At 33.6% G+C, this 19,416-nt stretch overlaps 1 protein-coding gene across 2 annotated transcripts in view; it reads left to right on the forward strand.

Moving 5' to 3' along the window:
• Nucleotides 1-19,416, forward strand: part of Vps8 (VPS8 subunit of CORVET complex) — a 254,264-nt gene that overhangs the window by 22,245 nt on the left and 212,603 nt on the right. Inside the window, exons 6-13 of one of the 2 annotated variants that reach the window (XM_048804017.1) lie at nucleotides 4,053-4,085; nucleotides 5,227-5,281; nucleotides 8,642-8,647; nucleotides 13,739-13,863; nucleotides 14,615-14,701; nucleotides 17,048-17,115; nucleotides 18,504-18,657; nucleotides 18,767-18,826. In XM_048804017.1, coding sequence (XP_048659974.1) covers nucleotides 4,053-4,085; nucleotides 5,227-5,281; nucleotides 8,642-8,647; nucleotides 13,739-13,863; nucleotides 14,615-14,701; nucleotides 17,048-17,115; nucleotides 18,504-18,657; nucleotides 18,767-18,826 — 588 coding nt within the window. The remainder of the gene's footprint in view (nucleotides 1-4,052; nucleotides 4,086-5,226; nucleotides 5,282-8,641; nucleotides 8,648-13,738; nucleotides 13,864-14,614; nucleotides 14,702-17,047; nucleotides 17,116-18,503; nucleotides 18,658-18,766; nucleotides 18,827-19,416) is intronic. The other variant, XM_015499948.2, reaches the window with a different exon arrangement.

A 19,416-nucleotide genomic window follows, 5' to 3' on the forward strand; every position in this document is an offset into this window, starting at 1 on the left:
CTTGGCCTGAGGCTTAAGAAAAATAGAATCTGGCTTTCATGGCTTTTGTGTGATTATTTTTGACTCCTAAGATATGAGTACACATTTTGACAAAGAAATTAGTACAGCCATGAAAATAAAGGTCTGCTCAGAGTAGTAGGTATACCCAAATGAAATATGGCCTCAAGCCTAAAAGAAACACTATCTGACTTTTCTTTATATTCTTTTCTGGTTAGTTGCCATTTTGTGTGTTTGGTTGAAGTAGAGTTTTTAGTCTTTTCATATGGAGAAGTGATTGATCAGAATCTTTTTTTAAAAATATTTTTTTAGTTGTAGATGGATAGAATATCTTTATTTATTTATTTATTTTTATGTGGTGCTGAGGATTGAACCCAGTGCCTTACATATGCAAAGCAGGCACTCTGCCACTGAGCTACAGCCCCAGCCCTGATCAGAATCTTTTACAACCAGATTTTTTTTATTTGAATTCACAAGTCTTTTCATGTACTTATATCATTTATTCTTACAACTTGGAGAGCAGGTAACCTATGTCCTATTTTAAAAATGAGAAGATAGGCTTAGAAAGGTGATATTAACTTGTCTTACATCATTCCATTAGGATGTAGCAGAATGATTACTCAAAAATTGGTGTTTCTGGCTCCAAGTTTAGGGCCTCTTATTGTGGAAAGGAAGTTGCATTGGTGAATGTGGCCATTGTATAATGACTAGAACAGAATATCTGGCCTTTTTCTTTTCTAGTGGTGCTGGGGATTGAACCCAAGGCCTTGTGCATGCAAGGCAAGCACTCTACCAACTGAATTATATCTCCAGTCCCTATCTGGCCTTTTTTGAGAGTGCCAGGTTAATGTAAAAAATATTTAATAGTCTATCTAGACAGTAGATATTGATAAAACTTTCCTTTGACCTCAAAGCTCATACTTTTAAGTAATCTTTCAATTCTAGTTTTCTGAATTCAGTGTATATATAGTAGTAGTACTCATAATGACAGATTCATAACCCAGGAACTTTGATGTGGTTTTATGTTCTTTTCATGGAGTTTAATTGCTATTTTACATATTCAGTTTGAATGAGAAATAAAGGTTTTGAGGGCTGGCTGTAAGGTCAGTGGTAGAGCACTTGCCTAACATGCATGAATTCCTGGTTCTATCCCTGCACTGGAAAAGAATAAATAAAATAAATAAAAAAATACAGGTTTTGACCTTTCAAGAGGGTAAGGGGTTGTTACAAGAGTGGCATTATGACTCCAAAATTCTGTACAATTTTCAGGTTTATCAGAGAAAGTTCTTAGTGCAGACTCCAAAAAAAAAGGTATTCACTCTGGGCAACTGGTGTATCCTGACCCAGTTTCTAAATCATGAGGTCAGTTTAGAGAGATGGTCAAGCAATGGAGGAAAGCTGGGGGATTGTCCTCCTTTTTTAGGTGGAGAGTAACTCATATTTGCCAGAATAGGAACCACCTGTTGAGGATTACATTTCCATGACGTTTTCTGAATTTAATCCTTATGTAGGTGATGAAATTCATTCCTTTCAAAATCAAGATGAACCAGAACAGTCATTTGACCCACCTGTGCAGTTTTAAAAATATTTTGAATAATGGAGACTGAACTAAAACTCAGACACTGAGCAATGATTAGATAAATCTGTTATTTAAAAGGGTTTCTCCTCCCTCTTAAAGAGGAGGGGGAAATTCTAATAAATCCCAGAGTGTTTGCATTCTGTTCTTATTTCATTGCTATGGCTGAGCTCCTTTGGTATGTTAAAATGAAAACTGCTTTTCCTTTGACAGTCATCATTATGGTGCCTTCCTAATTTTGGATTACCAGCTCAATTTAAATTGCATGCTTTTCTGTGATGGTTGGTTTATTAACATGTAAAGCTAGTTATATTTTTGGGTATTTTTCCTGAAGAGTTGTTCAGTAGTGCCTTCAGCATGATGGTTAGTGATATTATCAGGCTGCTTTGAGTCTTGACTGTCATGGCTTTGGAGTTTAAGCATGAAAAACATTTAAGAGAGATGAAATTTTTGGAGTTGTGAACCTCATTCTTTAATTTTGGGATCCTTCTCAAAGTGATGTGACATGTCTATACTTAAAATTAATTCAGAGTAACCTTTTTTTAAAATATATATATTTTTTAGTTGTAGATGGACACAATACCTTTCCTTATTTATATGTGGTACTGAGGATCTAACCCAGTGCCTCACAAGCGCAAGTCTTCACTCTATCACTGAGCTACAACCCCAGCCCCTCAAAGTAACCTTTTAAGGTTTTTTTTTAAATCATTTTGATGATTAATCTTAAGATACTGTAGATATCTTAGTGTAGTGTATTTTTATAAATATGTCCAGTACATAAGAATCTCCTGAGGTGCTTTTTAAAATGAAGATTCCTGGGTATCACTTTAGATCTACTGAATTGTAATCTAGCAGCATAGTATATGGTTCTGCATTTTAACAGGCATTCCAGGTGATTGTATTGCAGGTCTGGCTTTTGAGAACCACTACTCTAAGATGTTGCAGCACCAGTACTAAAATTCTGTAATCTCTAAAATGCTTCCCACATCTGTGCTTTTTAGCTTTTGAAGTCAGATGACTTCTGATTTCATTATTCAGGTTCCATTTTGAATAATAGCTTATGCTTTTCATCTGCTGTCTCTTCTTTTTCTCTGTCTCAGGCACAAATCAATCATATATTAAATTTTTATTGCATATTTTTTAATTGTAAGTCATTATGCTTTACACCCACACACCCATCATACCCCTACCTGGTATATGCTTCTCTCTAGAACACTGAATCCAGCAACATTGGTGATTGTTGTTTCTCATGTTTCCATGCACTGAAGTTTCTTAGGTTATTTCCCGGGAAGTTCTTCAAAATTAGGTAATAGATTCTGCCTTCTGAGATATTATAGTAACTAATTGACCATATTGACAGGGTCAGACAAAACAGTTGTTGAAATGATGTAAAGAGCCTGCCCTGGAGGCTGAGTTTGAGACATGGTTCTAACACTTACTGAGGAGCCTTGGGCAAGACAGTTAAGCTTTTTGAAACTTATTCTCTTAATTTAGAAAATCAGAATAATACTGACTCTTCTATCTCTCCAAATTTGAGAAACAGTGTAAATGTTTGTGAAATCCACTTGCTTCTACAGTGCTGTATCATTGCAAGCTGTTACTATTCAAAACTAAGTATCAAATAAATACTCTTTTATTTATATCATTCTTTACATTAATTCTCAGGACAACTAACTGAGATAAATAAGGTAGTATTTAGTATTTCTTTGAACAGGAGAAGTCAACAAAACCCAGAAAAGTTAGGGGACTTTTCCACAGTCAGAATTAGTGGTAAGGAACTGAACTAGCCCTTAAGTGTTTTACCTTTTTATGCTTAAGAACTGAATGTACACTGCTGGGGTTTTACTTAAGGGTTAGTAGGTAATCTGCTGGGTAGGAAACCCCTACTTCAAAGTAGAATGTCTTGAGCACGTTTTCTTTTTGCTGCTGTTATTTAAATTTTTTTTTTTTTCAGTACTAGGGATTGATCCCAGGGTTGGTTTACCATGGAGCCATATCCCCAGCCCTGCCCTTCACCCACCCTTGCTAAATAGGGTCTTGCTAAGTTGCTAGTACTGACCTTGAACTTGAGATCCTTCTGAGTTCCTGTGATCACAGAAGTGTGCCACCAACTCTGGCTTCCCTTTTCTTCAGTCTTCATAGACTCCTATCATTTTGGCTCCTTAGTACTTATAGTTTTTACACTATAGAAACAGAACCTCTTTCCTGTCTTTTTCGTTTCCATTTATAATCAGTACCCTTCCTGAAGCATCTGTTACAGTTAGTAAAATAAGATAATCCACTCTCGTGCTCTTCCGATTTTGTTGATAATATACAGCTTTTGTCATTTCTCTTAACTAAGGGTAAAAATAAAGATTCTACCTTTTGTCTGAATTAATTTGGATTAAAATATATGTAAAGAGGGAGCCTTATACTTTTTTCTAGATTAAGAAGAGAATATCTTTTCAAATACTATTTTTTTTTTTTAAATTTTATTTAGGACAAAGTAGATGCTGGCTTGCCTACAGCAATTGTAAGTATACTTTAAACCTTTTAAAGTAAACTTTTTATTAGATTGGGGTTTCTTGATTTATAATGCTCAAAGTTTTTACATAAAATATTATGATATGATAATAAATTCCTAAGTCATTTACTCCCAGTAATCAGGTTTAAAATTTGTCCATGTTGAATGTTTTATTTTTTTCTAATTGTTACTTTTTGTTATTTAAAAACAATAACAAAAAGTTATTTTATTTTATTTTTTTGCAGTACTAGGGATTGAACCCCGGGGAGCTTTACCATGGAGCACCCCTGTTTGTTTGAGAAACAGATAATTGAACAATGATTAGCCTTTTCCAGGTTTATTTGTATGTAGTATCACCCTACTTTTCTGTGATCTGGCCTGTTGTGATTTGTTAGAAAACAGCATTCAGTGAACTCACTTTGTGGTAAATAGTACATTTAACAGCTTTGGACTCCAGTGCCAAGTCTGCCAAATAGTAAATCTGTGGGGGTCATTGTGGAGAATGGGGGATGTTGAAAAGCACACTAATGTGCCCTTTTCTTAGTCCTGTGGCTGGCTGGTTTGAGTGTGTGTGTGTGTGTGTGTGTGTGTGTTAGTTATTGGGGATTGAACCCAGGACTTCATGCTTGCTAAATAAGTGCTCTACCACTGAGCTACATCCCCAGCCCTCCTCTGACTTTCTCATTAGTTGGTTGCTTGGTGAGGAAATGGGCTAAGATTTGAACATTTCTGGTGCCCTTTGGCTCCTGTGGATAAAGTAGACAAAAGTGCTCTCATCCCTTCCCTACACTTTATAAGAGGCTCTTGCTTGAGTTGAATAAGTGCTTCTTTCTTTGTCTGGATCCTGATATTTTTTGACTCTTTTTAAAAAGTGGCTTTAAAGATAGATAAGTGGCATGTTGTTGCCTATAATATTGAACAAATGAAATTTTGATAGTGTTTCCCTTAGAGTAAATTTAGAAGTATTCTCAGAAATAAAATGTCCTGAGATTCATTTCCCATTCTGCCTCCTAGATGAAATTCTTGTTATTTATAATAGTTGGTATATCATCTGGTGCCTAGAGGAAGGCAGGCCAACAAATTCAACTCTGATTATTTCAAGATCTTTGATGTAATATTTTTAAAATGTAATCTTCCTTTTTGTTTTCAGGCAGTGTCCAGTTTGATAGCCGTGGGTACATCTCATGGATTGGCTTTAATATTTGGTAAACTTTCTAAGTACTTTTTTACTTTTAAATATTAAGAATCCTTTAGGGTTTTATGTTCCTTAATCACATAGTCATAGTGGACTTCATTTTCATGAACAAAACCAGAAAAACATAAAATTAGCAGTCAATATTTTTATAGTTAAAAATTGCTGAATGTAGTGGTTCATGCCTGTAATCCTTGCTACTTAGGAGCCTGAGGCAGGAGGATAGCTGGCTCAAGGCCAGCCTGGCCATCACAGCAAGACTTTCATCTCAAAAAATACGTACATATATTTATAGTTAAAAATTGCTTGATTCACAGCTTCATTTTGCTACCCATTGCAAGTTTTTTTCTTTATGAATTTATAAGCTATCTTTTTATTTTATTTTATTTTTTTACTTCCTATAGACTTAGACAAAAAAGAATAAAGTTGCAAGGAACTTTGCCTCGCCATCTTGTCTATCTCCAGTTGATGGTGGTGACGGTGATTTTTTTATTCTAAATCATATTCCAGTTATGGGTGTTTTAAAAGATTTTGAGGGAAAGGAATTCCCCAGGATTTCCCATTTTCTGTTACTCACTGACAATAAATTTGGTTTTATTTCCTTTGTAAATCCCTCTAAACTGAATTTTTTTTTTTGCCCATAATTACATTGTTGGTTGAGAAGAGAATATGGGTAGTTTTATTTTTATAGAAGTTAGTTGTATTTTAAATTTTTTTCTATTTGAGACTTAAATCAATTTTATTAGTTCTTTTTTTCCTATTTAAAAGCCATTAGATAATATTTTTCTGGCCTTTTTCACTAATCTTTTCTAGATTCTAGAGTTCTTTTGCTTCTCTTAAATGGAAAACCCAATGATACTGAATTTAGTAAGGAACATTTGATAAGGATTACTTTATAGAACTGTAATTTGATCTCAGTGGAGCCTTGCATCTTTGTATGAATGATACTAGTTATTTTCTGTTGTCTTTGAACAATTCGACTTTCTACTTATTATGCCAAAAACTTTATTTAATATGTATTTGTAAGTACTTTTTTACTTTTAAATATTAAGAATCCTTTAGGGATTCTTTTTAATGATGATTGATTTAAATAACAGTTATATTGCTTGGGGATCAGAAGGATAGAAACAAAAATGTAATTTCCTTGAAAGGATTTGAGAGTTAATTCTTTAAATAATACTTTTTTTCTTACTACATAGTTGATATATATGCAGAGGGGAAAATTTAGAAAATATAGATGAGCAAAAATTGAAGATACAAAATACCAACTATTTCTATTCTTCAGAAATAGTTCCTAACATTTCTGTATAACCTTCTAGTCTTTTCTTTATACGTGTGTGTGTGTGTGTGTGTGTGTGTGTACATCCCCAAATGGAATCATGTTATTATCTACTTTTTGGTATAGAGGACATCTTTCCATGCAATTATATATTAATTTCATATATGGTTGTGTGTATGTTTATGTATATATATATGTATATATATATACACACACACACACACATACATATGTATATATATACATATATAAATACATAAGTATATATATATATATATATATATATATATATATATATATATATATATATATATANTATATATATATATATATATATATATATATATATATATATATATATATATATATATATATACATATACATATATATAAAAAACATGATTCTAAATGGGTATATTGTATTTTTTGAATGGATGTATCAAAATGTACTTACTTAGCCTTCTTCTTTCATAAGACATTTGGTTGTTTCTAAACAGTGCTATGACAAACATCTTTATTTCTGCATTTTTGTGGTATGATCACTTCCTTAGGTCAAATTCCTAATAGTTGAATTGCTTGAGCCAGGACATGAGCATTAGTGTCTTGTGATAAGTATTATCCAACTGCCTTTTGGAAAAGGTTTTCCAGTGTGGTTTTGTATCAGGTATAAGAGTTTTTTTTTTCCTGTGGGGGTATAGTTGATATTAGATCAATATACTTTTGGGAAAGAATCTCACAGGGTCTTGTAGTTCAGTCTTCTTATTTTTCATGTAAGGTAATTGAGGACCAGAGAGTTTAAGTGAGAAGCACAGAGCCAAATTCAGAATCAGATAACACAAAATCCTAGCTCAGTGCATTTCCCATTATTTCAAGCAGTCATCTTGTTTTGAGAGGAAGAGGAGGCAAATTCTAAGATATGAAGAGAAAAATAGAAAAAACTAAGGTGCTTAAGGATAGAATATAATTTATATATTTATCTATCAGCAGAATGGATGTTGATTTCTTTGTTTCCACTTACCAATACTCATTTTTTTTCTCAACTCGGTGTGCTTTTAACATCCCTTCTTTATCAAGAGTTTGTACAGATATGTGACTGCTTATAATCAAACCCATGTGGAGCTTACTGCAAACAAATTAAAATGAATACTTTAAAAACTAACAGAGGAGAAGAATACATTATCTTTTGATACTGTCTCCTTCATTTCCTTGGGCCTGCTTCTTGGTTTTTTTAGATCCCCAGCAGCTTTCTTATAGATATGATGAAATAGTAATGTTTTATTACAGTCTCATAGGAAAGTGTGCCAAAGAGAACATTTTGAGAAGGAGTCATAGTATAGTATTCTGGTTTGAGCTTTGGGTTTTAATAGTATAGTTAATAAATTTTACTTATTATTGTTTGTAGGAAGCAGATGTTTGGACTATGCTTTTAACAAATGGATTAAAATATGCTTGAAAGCCCAGGAACAAATAGCAGACACTATGAAGTGTCTAGACAAGAGATCTGGGTTAGAGCTGATCTTTTAAAAATATCTTTGTTGATCATAGAAGTAAGTAGAGCAGGAAGAACTATATTTGTTCAAGTACCATTAGAGCTTCTTTGAAATAGAGGCCTGATTCATTAAAATAGTAATTGTTATAGTTTCTTAAACTTTATATGTTGTGTGTATTCTTATGGAATTATAATAGATATATAGCATTTTTTGTGTATCTTGGTTCTTAATTTAATGAAGATGTTTTCTTATCATCCTTTCTTTTCCATTCTTTTGATTGTTAGTGTACTTTAGTAGATTATCTTTTTGAAATTGTTTTCATTTCTAACTAAAATATAGGCTTTCTTATTACTTACTTTACTTAGTATTTACTTATTACTCTGCTATAATTTGAATATTATGCATTTTCTCTTTTCCCAGAACCAGTACCTGAATATAATCATAATATAATCAAATGATAGAGACATCATTTAATCACATTTAATATCATTCTCACAATTAACTAAAGGTTGTCACACCTTAAAAATTTACCTGCATTTTCTCTGACCTTTTGAACTGATTTCTTTTTTTCTCTCTTTTGGTCTTTTCTTCATGGATTCAAAAGGAAAAGGTATAGTAAATTTGGTTTGCATGAGTGGTTCTTTTGACCTTTCAATGCTGAAGGAGAATACTATCAATTAGAGTTGATGCCCTCTTCTGGATAAAAAATAAATAGCTAATTGAAAAATTGATTAGAGCCAGGAATTGTGAAAAACTATAAACGCATGTGTACCTTCAGTGATTTATTTTAACTGAAAATGTTTCCTTTTTTTTCTAATCTTTTGATATAGTCCAAAGCATTTTCTTTGAGTTTATATTTGCCAGTGGAGGTCTGCAGCACCTTTTTTGTCATAAACTTCATCAATAATGGGTCATGTAAAGCTGAGGCTCCTGTGAATCAATCCATGAGTACAAAATTCTACATTATAACAAAACTTTTCTTCATCGTTTACTGTTACCTGTCAACACCCTATTTCATAAAAGTTTTGTAAAGCAACTTAACCTTTACCAAGTTTTCCTGAAACATTCACTTAATGTTCATAGAAAAAATATTCTTTATTTGTCACTCTATTCCATCAGTTTATGTTCTGTTTGTTTTAAAATATGTATTGTTACAATGACATGAGCAGGTATGGGAAGGAACACAACCAACTTTTACTAAGTGTTGGCATTCTGGAAGGTAGCTGGTTAGCCATGGAGATTCGGTGAGTGCGCCCTGGTCTTCAGTCAGTAAGCTTTATGAGAAGTTTAATTCTGTGAGTTGGTCAGATTGAGGTCAGGTAAAAATGCTTCTATTATTTTAGGACAATTAGTGAAAAATGTTTCCAATAAGATCTCTTTTCTTTTCCTTTGGCTATAATGAGTATTTAATGTGAATAAAGGATAAGAAAAAAGTAGTATTGAAGAATGATGAACACTGGTATATTAGAGTTCTACACACACATTAAACTTGCTCTCTTCTAAGACGTAGGAATTTCCTTTTTTGTCTTTGGAACTAATTAAAACAAATAACGAGTGAAGAAATAGAGGGTTGGGTTAATTTTGGTATATGAAAAGAGTTATAAATTCTTGAAGTATGTTCAAATTTAGATTTTTAGGGTTGTTATAAACTTTTTGTGACTTTTCTTTGTTGTTTAGCACATTACACTTGAGCTCAGAATGTGCTGAAATCTACTTTGAGAAAATTATCTTTTTAACGGTATATAGGTACAGTATCCCTTATCCAAAATACTTGGGATCAGAAGTGTTTCAAATTTTAGAGTTTTTTTGATTTTGAAATATTTACATAGACTTTACAGGTTAAGCTTTCCTAATTCAAAATCCAAAATGCTTGAGAATCTGATTTTCTGAGTGTCAATATAAATGCTCAAAAAGTTTTGGATTTTGGATCATTTTAGATTTTGGATTTTTAGATTAAGTATGCCCAACTTGTACTACAAGAAAAATAGGTATAATTCATTGCAGTGTCAAATAGATGTGCTTTTTATGATATCTGGATTTCAAGTTCTGATAATTAATTAATAAGCTATATTATCATCATTAATAATTCCTTATATTTGTACTGTTTGATACTTTTCAAAATTTTCATAGGATTTTGGTGTTTACCTCTATTTGAACTCTGAAGTTTGAGGAGAAATTGATAGTGTCATTTCATATTTCTTGCCGGGGTCACCTACTTCATAAGGATCCTCTCCAATTTTTAAATACTAATTGACAACATTAGACAGATATAATTTTATGTGACTTTTGTAAATGAATTTAGATCTACTATTAATTTAATATCTACTCCCCAACAGTAGACAGAGGAGGCTCCAGAGTGTGGGGAGAAGAGAACTTTTCCTTTTAAGTTGATGAGATCAGAGCAACCTGGCAGAGCTCTCACTTTCCCTTTCTTGCTTCTGTCCAGGTCTTTTTTGTTCTTTCTATGTAACTATAAAATTTAAGTGTTTTAAAAGGTTTTATGTTTATTTTAGCCAAACACTTTCCCCCAGAATTGTCTTAAATTACCTGGACTACAGAAAGTTTAGTTACTCTTATAAGAGAACCTGCTGTCTTCTATCCATAGACATTCTACCTTTTCTGAATGTAGCCTAAATTATATAATAGCAAGTTGGTTAACATGGCACCATAAAGATAGAATGTATAAAGATAGAATAAGAATTGATAAGTGTTTTTGTAGAGTTAGATTACATTTTGTACACAGTCTATTGCCTGCTTACTATCACTTGCTATTTTTGAAAAGTATATAGATGTTATTGATAAATTAGTTTGTAATAGAACCCCAGTAATATTTGAGGGACATTAAATTGGTCCCTTTGTGCATTATTTAACTTTACTAATTTATTCCTCTTGGCAACACAATGAGGTAAGGGTATTTTTTCTACATTATATAGATGAAGATAGATTAAGTGAAATTAAGTAACATTCCTAAAACTGCCCAGACATAGTTGAAATGCCTGTAGCTATCTAGGAGTAGGGGTGGGGTTAAAATCCAGGTATCTCAATTCATATTGTAAAAGTAAAAAAAAAAAAAAAAAAAGTAAGAACACTTTCATTGACACAGACCTGTAAGCTGTAAATTTAATACATTTTTCAGGAGTGACCAAGGCTGGTAATTTTGTTTCCTCTCTTGGTTAGATTGGAGTATGGGAACTATAATCAGGAAAGCACAGAGATGTGTAGGGTTTTAATCTAAAAGTTAGATATGTCCTTTTCTTCCTCTCCTTCTTCCATTGTCACTCTTCTGTTTCCTCTTTCTTTCCTTATTCTCTATTTGATTGTACATCTTAATTCTCCTTATGCTTTCCACCCTTTATAAGAATACTTAAATTTACCTAATTTAAGTATGACTTTATTAAATCAGAAAGCAGTAACAAGTATATTGGTGAATTAGAACACTAGAAATTTTCTACCTCAAAGTAAGCCTGGACTACAAAGGACCTCAGCACTGTGATTTGAGTACTAACCTGTGCTAGAAAGCAGGCAGCTCAGACACCAGCTTCTGTCTTTGTCCTCTTATTTTCATTTACCTGTTGCTTATATACATGACCAAAAGTAGTGGTATATAAAGAATACTATTGCCTAACCATCATATTGTTTGCAAATTATGATTTGTGGCTAATCCACTCACTATATAAGGTAGTCCTGACACAGTGAGAAACATGGAAGACACTACTGTAGGTAGGCAATTTCAGTAGAGTGAAAGAAAAAATGATGTCATATTTATAGTCAAGGAATTAATAAAATAAAGTGAAATTTTAATAATTTGGATTATATTAAGGGACACCATTCTGGAGGTATGGAGAAAAATCTATAATTGTATAATTCTAAATATGAAATAAATATAATGACTTTTAAAAATACATTAGACCTTTTTTACTTATGAATTGATTCCTTTTTGAATGTTTACCTTGAAAGGCTAAAATCTAAAATGATGTAAAAAAATATTGAGTATATTCTGTGTGCTGGATATGGTATAGCCATTCTTTGTTACAGAACTCCTTGCTGTTGAGGATTACTATTAGAGCCAGCTTATGAACCCAGAAAAACACTCTTATGACATTTACTTTGGATGGGTGACTTACCAAGTATTATTTCTTACACCTGAGAATGAGTATCTTTAGATTTTTTCTGGTAACTAGATTTACTCTTTTAGGAGGTAGATTTGCAGATGTGACAGCTATTAGGATGCTTGTCAGATGCCTGAGTGCAAGGCACCAAGTTAGGAATTCTGGGAGTGTTAATTCACTCATGGTCTTAGCTCTCAGACTGAGCACAGTGTAATAGGGAGGTAAGCCATACTATGAAACTTGCATGTAGATAGTTACATGTCAGGAGTTTTTAGCCCCCTGTTCCCTCCTGAGTTGCGGCAGAGATTGGGGGAGCACGCACTGACCAGGAAGAACCAAGAAAGGTAAAGGTGGACTGGCCGCCCGCACCCAGCCCTCCCTTGCAGGAGGATGATCAGATCCTTGTTTAATGAGAAAACTCACACAGCCAATATAATGTTCAGGAACCAATCAGGGTAAAGGTCAGCAGGGTGGGGAGAATTTACATCTATACCCATCCTACAGGCAGTAATGGGAGACAGGAGCTGTCCAGCTGTCCAAGGGCAGAAGGGTTCTGAGTGTATCCTAGAGGTGGTCCGATTCTTCATCACAACCCACGGCAATGCCTTCTGGCTAATCACTAGGTGCTCTCTTAGCCACATGTGGCCCCAGGACTGGGAAGCAGGTAGCAGCCAGCAAGTTAAGTTTCTTCTTTTCTAATGCAACATGTCCCATGTTACATCATGCCCTATAGTTACAGAGGCCCATACAAGTGCTACAGGGGTAGAGAACTCCAAATTGCCAGGTTGTGGAAGTATTTTTTTTGTTTGTTTTTCTAAACAGTTAAATTTTGTATGCATGCTTTCTTACATTTGAATTTTTTATTTCATTTTTTTCAAATGGGTATAATCATAAACGCTTTACAAAATAAGCATTGTCTAGGATAAACCCTAGAGCAATTTAAAAAAAGTATTAGGATAATAAAATTTCATAAATATTTTGAGTACATCCTAGAAAAATCAGAAATCCTTGTCTTCAATAACTTAATCTAGTAGAGGTTTCAGTTATTTGCTTTTACCATATAAAATGTTATGCTTGAAATAATTTTCTGAAGTAGTTTAAATGTTCACTCTATAATTTTACTTGTGCTATTAATTTGCTAAGAAAAACTTCTCTTCATGGATAATATAAATGTAAATTTTAGCCAACATCTAAATTAATACATTGTGATTTTTGAAATTTAAACCTACTTTTAAAGAAGGTGGTATTCCTTTAACACTACATCTTAAAAATGGCCAAGAAGTACAATTTTAGGATGAGGGAGTTGAAAGTTTGATCAAAAAGGTAGGACTTCTTATGGACTTTTTGATTTATCATTAGCAAATTTTGTATTAGACTCCCCTATAGCTTTTTTTCCCCCTTATTGTTTTGTTAATGTCTTAATGCTCAGCTTCTGGCAGAGGCTCAATAAATATATTTTTAAATGAATGTGAAAAAATGAATGCTTATCATATACTTCTTGCCACTTCCCAAGTCTTTGAAAACATGCCTAAACTGTATTTATTTATTCACTCATATTTCTTTCACTTGACTCTACAAACCACTTTCTTTAGATCAGAATCAAGCATTGCGACTCTGCCTGGGTAACACAAGTGTTGGAGGTCAGTATGGAGCCATCTCTGCCCTCAGTATCAATAATGACTGCTCAAGACTTCTTTGTGGCTTTGCTAAAGGACAGGTAATATGCAAAACTTCTTTCACTTATAAGATAATGTTAAAATTAATTTTTAAAACAATATCTTTAGATCAATATTTTGAAAATCAGAATAATGTATTATGAAGTATTATATCTATAGAGCTAACCTGAGATTGCTCAGACTTTTGTCTTGTACAAATTTCTTAATAATTGTTACTGATTGAGCTAGAGTCTGTAATTTTTATATTCTAAGTCATGTGTCTTTTTTAACAAATAACTTTTATAAACCAAACAAGGTGTTGTATAAAATGCATCTCCTTTTGTAGTAATACACAACTGTGGCTACTTTTAGTTTGAGTGTTTCTGCTTTCTGTATTATTTTTCTGTGTTCCTGGGTAACTATTTTTTTTTCCTTTATACTTTTTAAACTGGAATAGGTTATGGTTTTTCTTAAGCTTCTGATTTATGCATCACTAGCTGGTTTGGCAGTGAGCCTTTCCTATAATTTTTACCAGTGCTAAATAGATTGACTTATTAGAGAAATCTCTTTTACCTCTCAATATAAGAATAGCATTTAAAATCTAAAGGGATAAGTGGATTGGGCACAGGTAGATGAAGATGGAAAAAGGCTCCATGCTTTAATGGATCTGCAACTTTTAGGTATGTTTTAACTTTATGGTTCTTTGCCTGCAATGTTTATAGATGAGAAGTAGATTATTTCATCCAGAAGGCAGGATACTTAAATCCAAAAAGAGCAATAAATTTGTTTTTAAAGCACTTAGTTGTCTTATAGATCACCATGTGGGATTTGGCGAGTGGAAAACTTCTCAGATCAATAACAGATGCTCATCCTCCAGGAACAGCAATACTGCATATCAAGGTAACAGCTTTGTTTTTTTCTGCTAATAATCTTCATTATTATGCCTTTATATCCACTTTAAAATACATTCATCTCTGTTGGTAATCAGAAACCCAAAAGATGAAGCTGAACATTATTTGACCCAACAAGATATTTTCCCCAAGTTAAAACCAGAGATGGGTTAAGATGGAAATATTCAGCTTCAGATTGTATTGAAGCCTAATTAGATATAAGCAGAAGGGCAAACTGATGTGATCCTAGACTATAAGTTGCAACAAAAACAGGCAGCACCCTGCTGAAAACTCATATGAAATCTTAAAAAGTCTTTTTACTTTTGTGTAATCTGCCAGGTTTTTATTGCTGAGGTGCTGTGCTCTGTTACCCTTTGTTAAGTGATGCCTGAGGCTCAGGGCACCAGTTCTGAAAGAACTAGGGTTTGGATTATGTTTAGAAGTGAATCCGTTGGTTTATTTTCTTTCAGGGCTCTAAAGGGAATCCATTAAGATCCTAGTCTTGGTTTTCTCCTTCTAGGCCTGAAAAAAAATAAACTGACTTAGGTAACAGATTTCATGTATAAATACGTGTGAACCTCGGTTCTTGTGTGGTTGGAAGCTCATGTTCGGAAGTATAAAGGGGAAAGGACTATAGCTGGGGGAGTCTAAAATCAGATCTAGATTTTAATCATGTACATATCTTGTTGCTTAGCTGTGCAGAGCTCTCATACATACATGTGCTTTTTAAAGTCTGCAAGCATCTGGAGTTTATATGTCTGCATCTAGGTTAGTTACAAAAATGTCTTTTGTGACAAAGCCGCATTGAAGCATTTAGTAACAATGAAAACAACCAAGAAAAGCAAAAGTTGAGAGAATTTCTCCTCTTTCAGTACATGATAGTAATTTATCTTGACTTCTTTTCATATGGCATTTACCAACTTTTAATATGTTATAGTTGCTTGTGTATCTGTTTTCTCTTTCTTAATATGGGAATATCTTTGAAGTCAGAATATGTTTGTCACTTATTTTTGTGTTATACCCATACTAACTGCTCAATAAATGTTTGATTGGAGGAATAACTAGAGGGTAGATGTTTGTAAATGGATAGTCCTCTTGGAAAAAAAAGAAGTTATTATGAGAAACAATAAGAAAGAGAAGAAGTAGAGGCAGAGAGAAAAGAGAAGGATGTGGCTGAGATTAAAAGCATAAGAGTAGGAGCCACTGTTGTTGGGGAATGATGATGAAGGTGTATGTAGACACACTGACATTAGAGAAAGATATGTATAATTGAGTACTCCTGAGATCGGTCTTGGATTGACAGTAGCTGTTTGCACTTCAGTATTGCTAACTCTTTGTTCTCTAAACTCAGCCATACATCCCATCAATAACAATTTGAATTTTCATTCTTTATGTATGTGTGTGTGTATAAGTATACAGATATTCTACTGTACATTTTAAACCATATTATGGGCACATACACAGAAAATCAAACTGAAATACAAGTACTCTTATGTTTCCTGCACTCTAGTGGACTATCTTATGCAAACCCCTAGGATACATGCTTCTCACTTTGTCAACTGTTCATCTAGACTTTGAGAGCAAATAAATAAGACGCTGTACTATGCCTGTGTGTGGGGTTGTAAAAGAAGAATTTTATAGTGACTTCCTGCATCTCAACCATCCTAGGATGGTTTACGTGGAAGCCCAAACTTTGGGCTAGTTACTGTAGCTGATAAAAGCTTCATTATTTCATTTTGTGTCCTATATCATTTACCATTCTTCATCTGACCTTAGAACTGCATATTGTGAACATTATTATTCTGAGTTTTCCAGTTTAGGTAATAATAACTGAAGTATACTCTGGAATAAGATCAAGAAGATAGCACAGTTTGGGAAAAGTTATATGAAAAGTTAAGATGTTTTAGATATAGTAGGATTAACTCTTTATTCAGACAAGTTTATTTTCCAAAGATACCAAGTATCTTTTACTGTGTCTTTATTCTGGAATACTAGGCAACTGCCAAAGTATCCAAATGATCCTATTCATTAGAAAACCTTAATGTAAGAGCCCAAGTAGAGAATTTTAGGGTTTATATCAACTATAGTTTGAAACTTTCTTTTATTCTGATGAAAGGTAGCTTTGTTTTTGAAAGGTCTCTATAGTTTTTTTAAAAGATACTGAACCATTTTTATTCTAAATAATGGTAAGTTTGTATATTTAAAGTGAGAATGTGAATCTAGGTTAGGCTATTTCAAATGCTAAATGTTTATATTGTAGATTTTTAAAAACTTTTAGTTTTTTTCCCCTTTATCTTCTTAACATTTGACTGGTTGTTTAAAAATCTATAAGAAAATAAATTCCTTCTCTGTTTAGTTTACAGATGATCCAACTCTTGCCATTTGCAACGACAGTGGTGGCTCTGTTTTTGAATTGACGTTTAAGTAAGAGACTAATGGCTATTATTGACAATGAAAAGACTAGCTATGGTTTAGTGATCTGAAATTGAACATGAAGAGATCTGAAAAGTCTACGTGATTGGAAATAGGTTATGCTATGCTATGTATTACAATTAGTTGGAGAGGCTTATAGAACACATGGCATTCCAGGCCTGGTCACCCATTTTTATCTCAGTAGATCTGAGTTAAGATTTTAGATTCCTACATTCCAGGTGACTCTTATTGTGCTGTCTGGCTTGGGAACAACTGTTTTGGAGTAGCTCACTAATTTTGGTTTGGGCCCCAGGCCCAGCTGATTATAACCATAATGACCAAGTATAAAAAATCTTATTCCTTAGAACTGTCCTGGTTACTCTTTAAATAAAAATAAAAACTATCTAAATACCTGAGAGAACATTTATGAAGCTGAAGTTAAAAAAAATAGAACATAATATTCAATATTTATTACATTTCCACAGTTTCTTCAAGGTTAACACATTTTTGTTTCTTGTATTTTTCATAGCCTCTAAAAACTGAGCATATAGTATTGCTGAAAAACTATTATTTGTTGAAACATTGGTCACGTGACCTGTTTTTCATAAATCTAAAGTAAATGGGATATGTAGCATTAGACAAACCATTATCTGTGATTTATTTTCTGATTGAAAAGAAAGAGCTCAGATTTTAAAAATGCAATTTATTTATTCAGCTAATGTTAATTAAGCATCTTGTGTGTATAGGCATTTGTCTGGATGCCAGAGTTATGGCTTTAAATGAGGAGAGGTTCCTCTTCTGATAGAACTTACATTTTAGTTGGGGTAAGGATAGGGAGACAGATAATAAACCAACACATAAATGAAATAACTTCAGGTAAATATGATTGCTATAAAGAAACTAAGGCAGGTCAGTGTACTGGAATGTACTCAAGGATAACTCAGAAAGGCCTCTTTTAGATGACATTTGAAAAAAGACCTGAATGATGAATTGGTCAACAAATGCAACAAATGCCGGAAGAGAAGCATCAGGCAAAGGAGCATTAGAACACAAAGGCTCTGCAGTGGGCACAAGGCCTGCTAGGGCAATGCAAAGAAGGCAGGTATGGCTGGAGCTTGACTTTGTCAGGAATGACAATAGAGAGGAGTGAAGGTAGGACCATTCTAAGATGTGGGTAAAGAGTTTGTATTTCATTTTAGATACAGTGGCAATCCAGTGGAGTGTTTTAAGCAGAAGAGAGAGATCTGACATGTTTAATAAGAAGATTCTGCTATTGTCATGTGGAGTTTGCATTGTTGTGGGCAAGAGTAGGAGCTGGGAAGCTGTAGAGACAGGCCAAGCTGGAGGTGATGGTGCCTTGGATCATTACTAAATTCTGAACGTTTTGGTTACACTTTTAGGAGAGTAATGGGAGTGAGAACTTGTGAATCTCGATGTCTGTTCAGTGGTTCCAAGGGTGAAGTTTGCTGTATTGAGCCCCTGCATTCTAAGCCTGAATTGAAAGATCATCCCATCACGCAGTTTTCATTACTGGCCATGGCATCCTTAACAAAGGTGGGTGTATATAGAAGATGTAATTCATAACTTTTAGATGTTTGAACACCAATAATTTGAAAATTATAAAGTAAATATTGGAAGTAGTAATTTTTTTTTCCCCTTAAAGATTCTGGTCATTGGATTGAAACCATCCTTGAAAGTATGGATGACATTTCCCTATGGACGGGTAAGTATACCTCTCCATCTTGTTGGCAAAAGGAATGGCTGTGTCAGGAAGTTGCGGGAGATGATTCAAGAGGGGCAGTTCTATGAGATCATCAGAAATCTAGACAGTATGGAAGTCAGTACTCTAAGGACTGTTTTCTGGACTTCCTTAAGCTGACCAAAGCAGGACAAGTTTGAGACTATTACAGTGCCCTTGCAACCATGGGATCTTACACTTTTGTCTTTATCAGTTTATGTTTTTCTCTCATAAACAACATATAACTGGCTCTTATTTTTAACCTCAGTTTGTTAGTCTTGCTGTTCTGGTGTTTTGTGATCACCTAATTTCATGCATGGATTTTCATAACTTCATTCACTGCCCTTTTGAGGGCAGTAAAATTCTCTTATTGGTTTTAATGCTGGAGGAGAAGTTGATATATTGAGTCCCAGCCTTTATTTTCAGTGTTTGAAGGACATTTGTTTTTTTTGTGACAGCTGTCCTAAGGCAGGATTGTGCTGTTTGATGCTTTGACACTGAACTACTGATAGAATATATTCCACTGTATTATCCAGCATAAACTGCTACTATATATGCTTTCCTTGACTTCTGCC

This window comes from Marmota marmota, unplaced genomic scaffold (assembly GCF_001458135.2).
Source record: "Marmota marmota marmota unplaced genomic scaffold, marMar, whole genome shotgun sequence".
Lineage (NCBI taxonomy): Eukaryota > Metazoa > Chordata > Mammalia > Rodentia > Sciuridae > Marmota > Marmota marmota.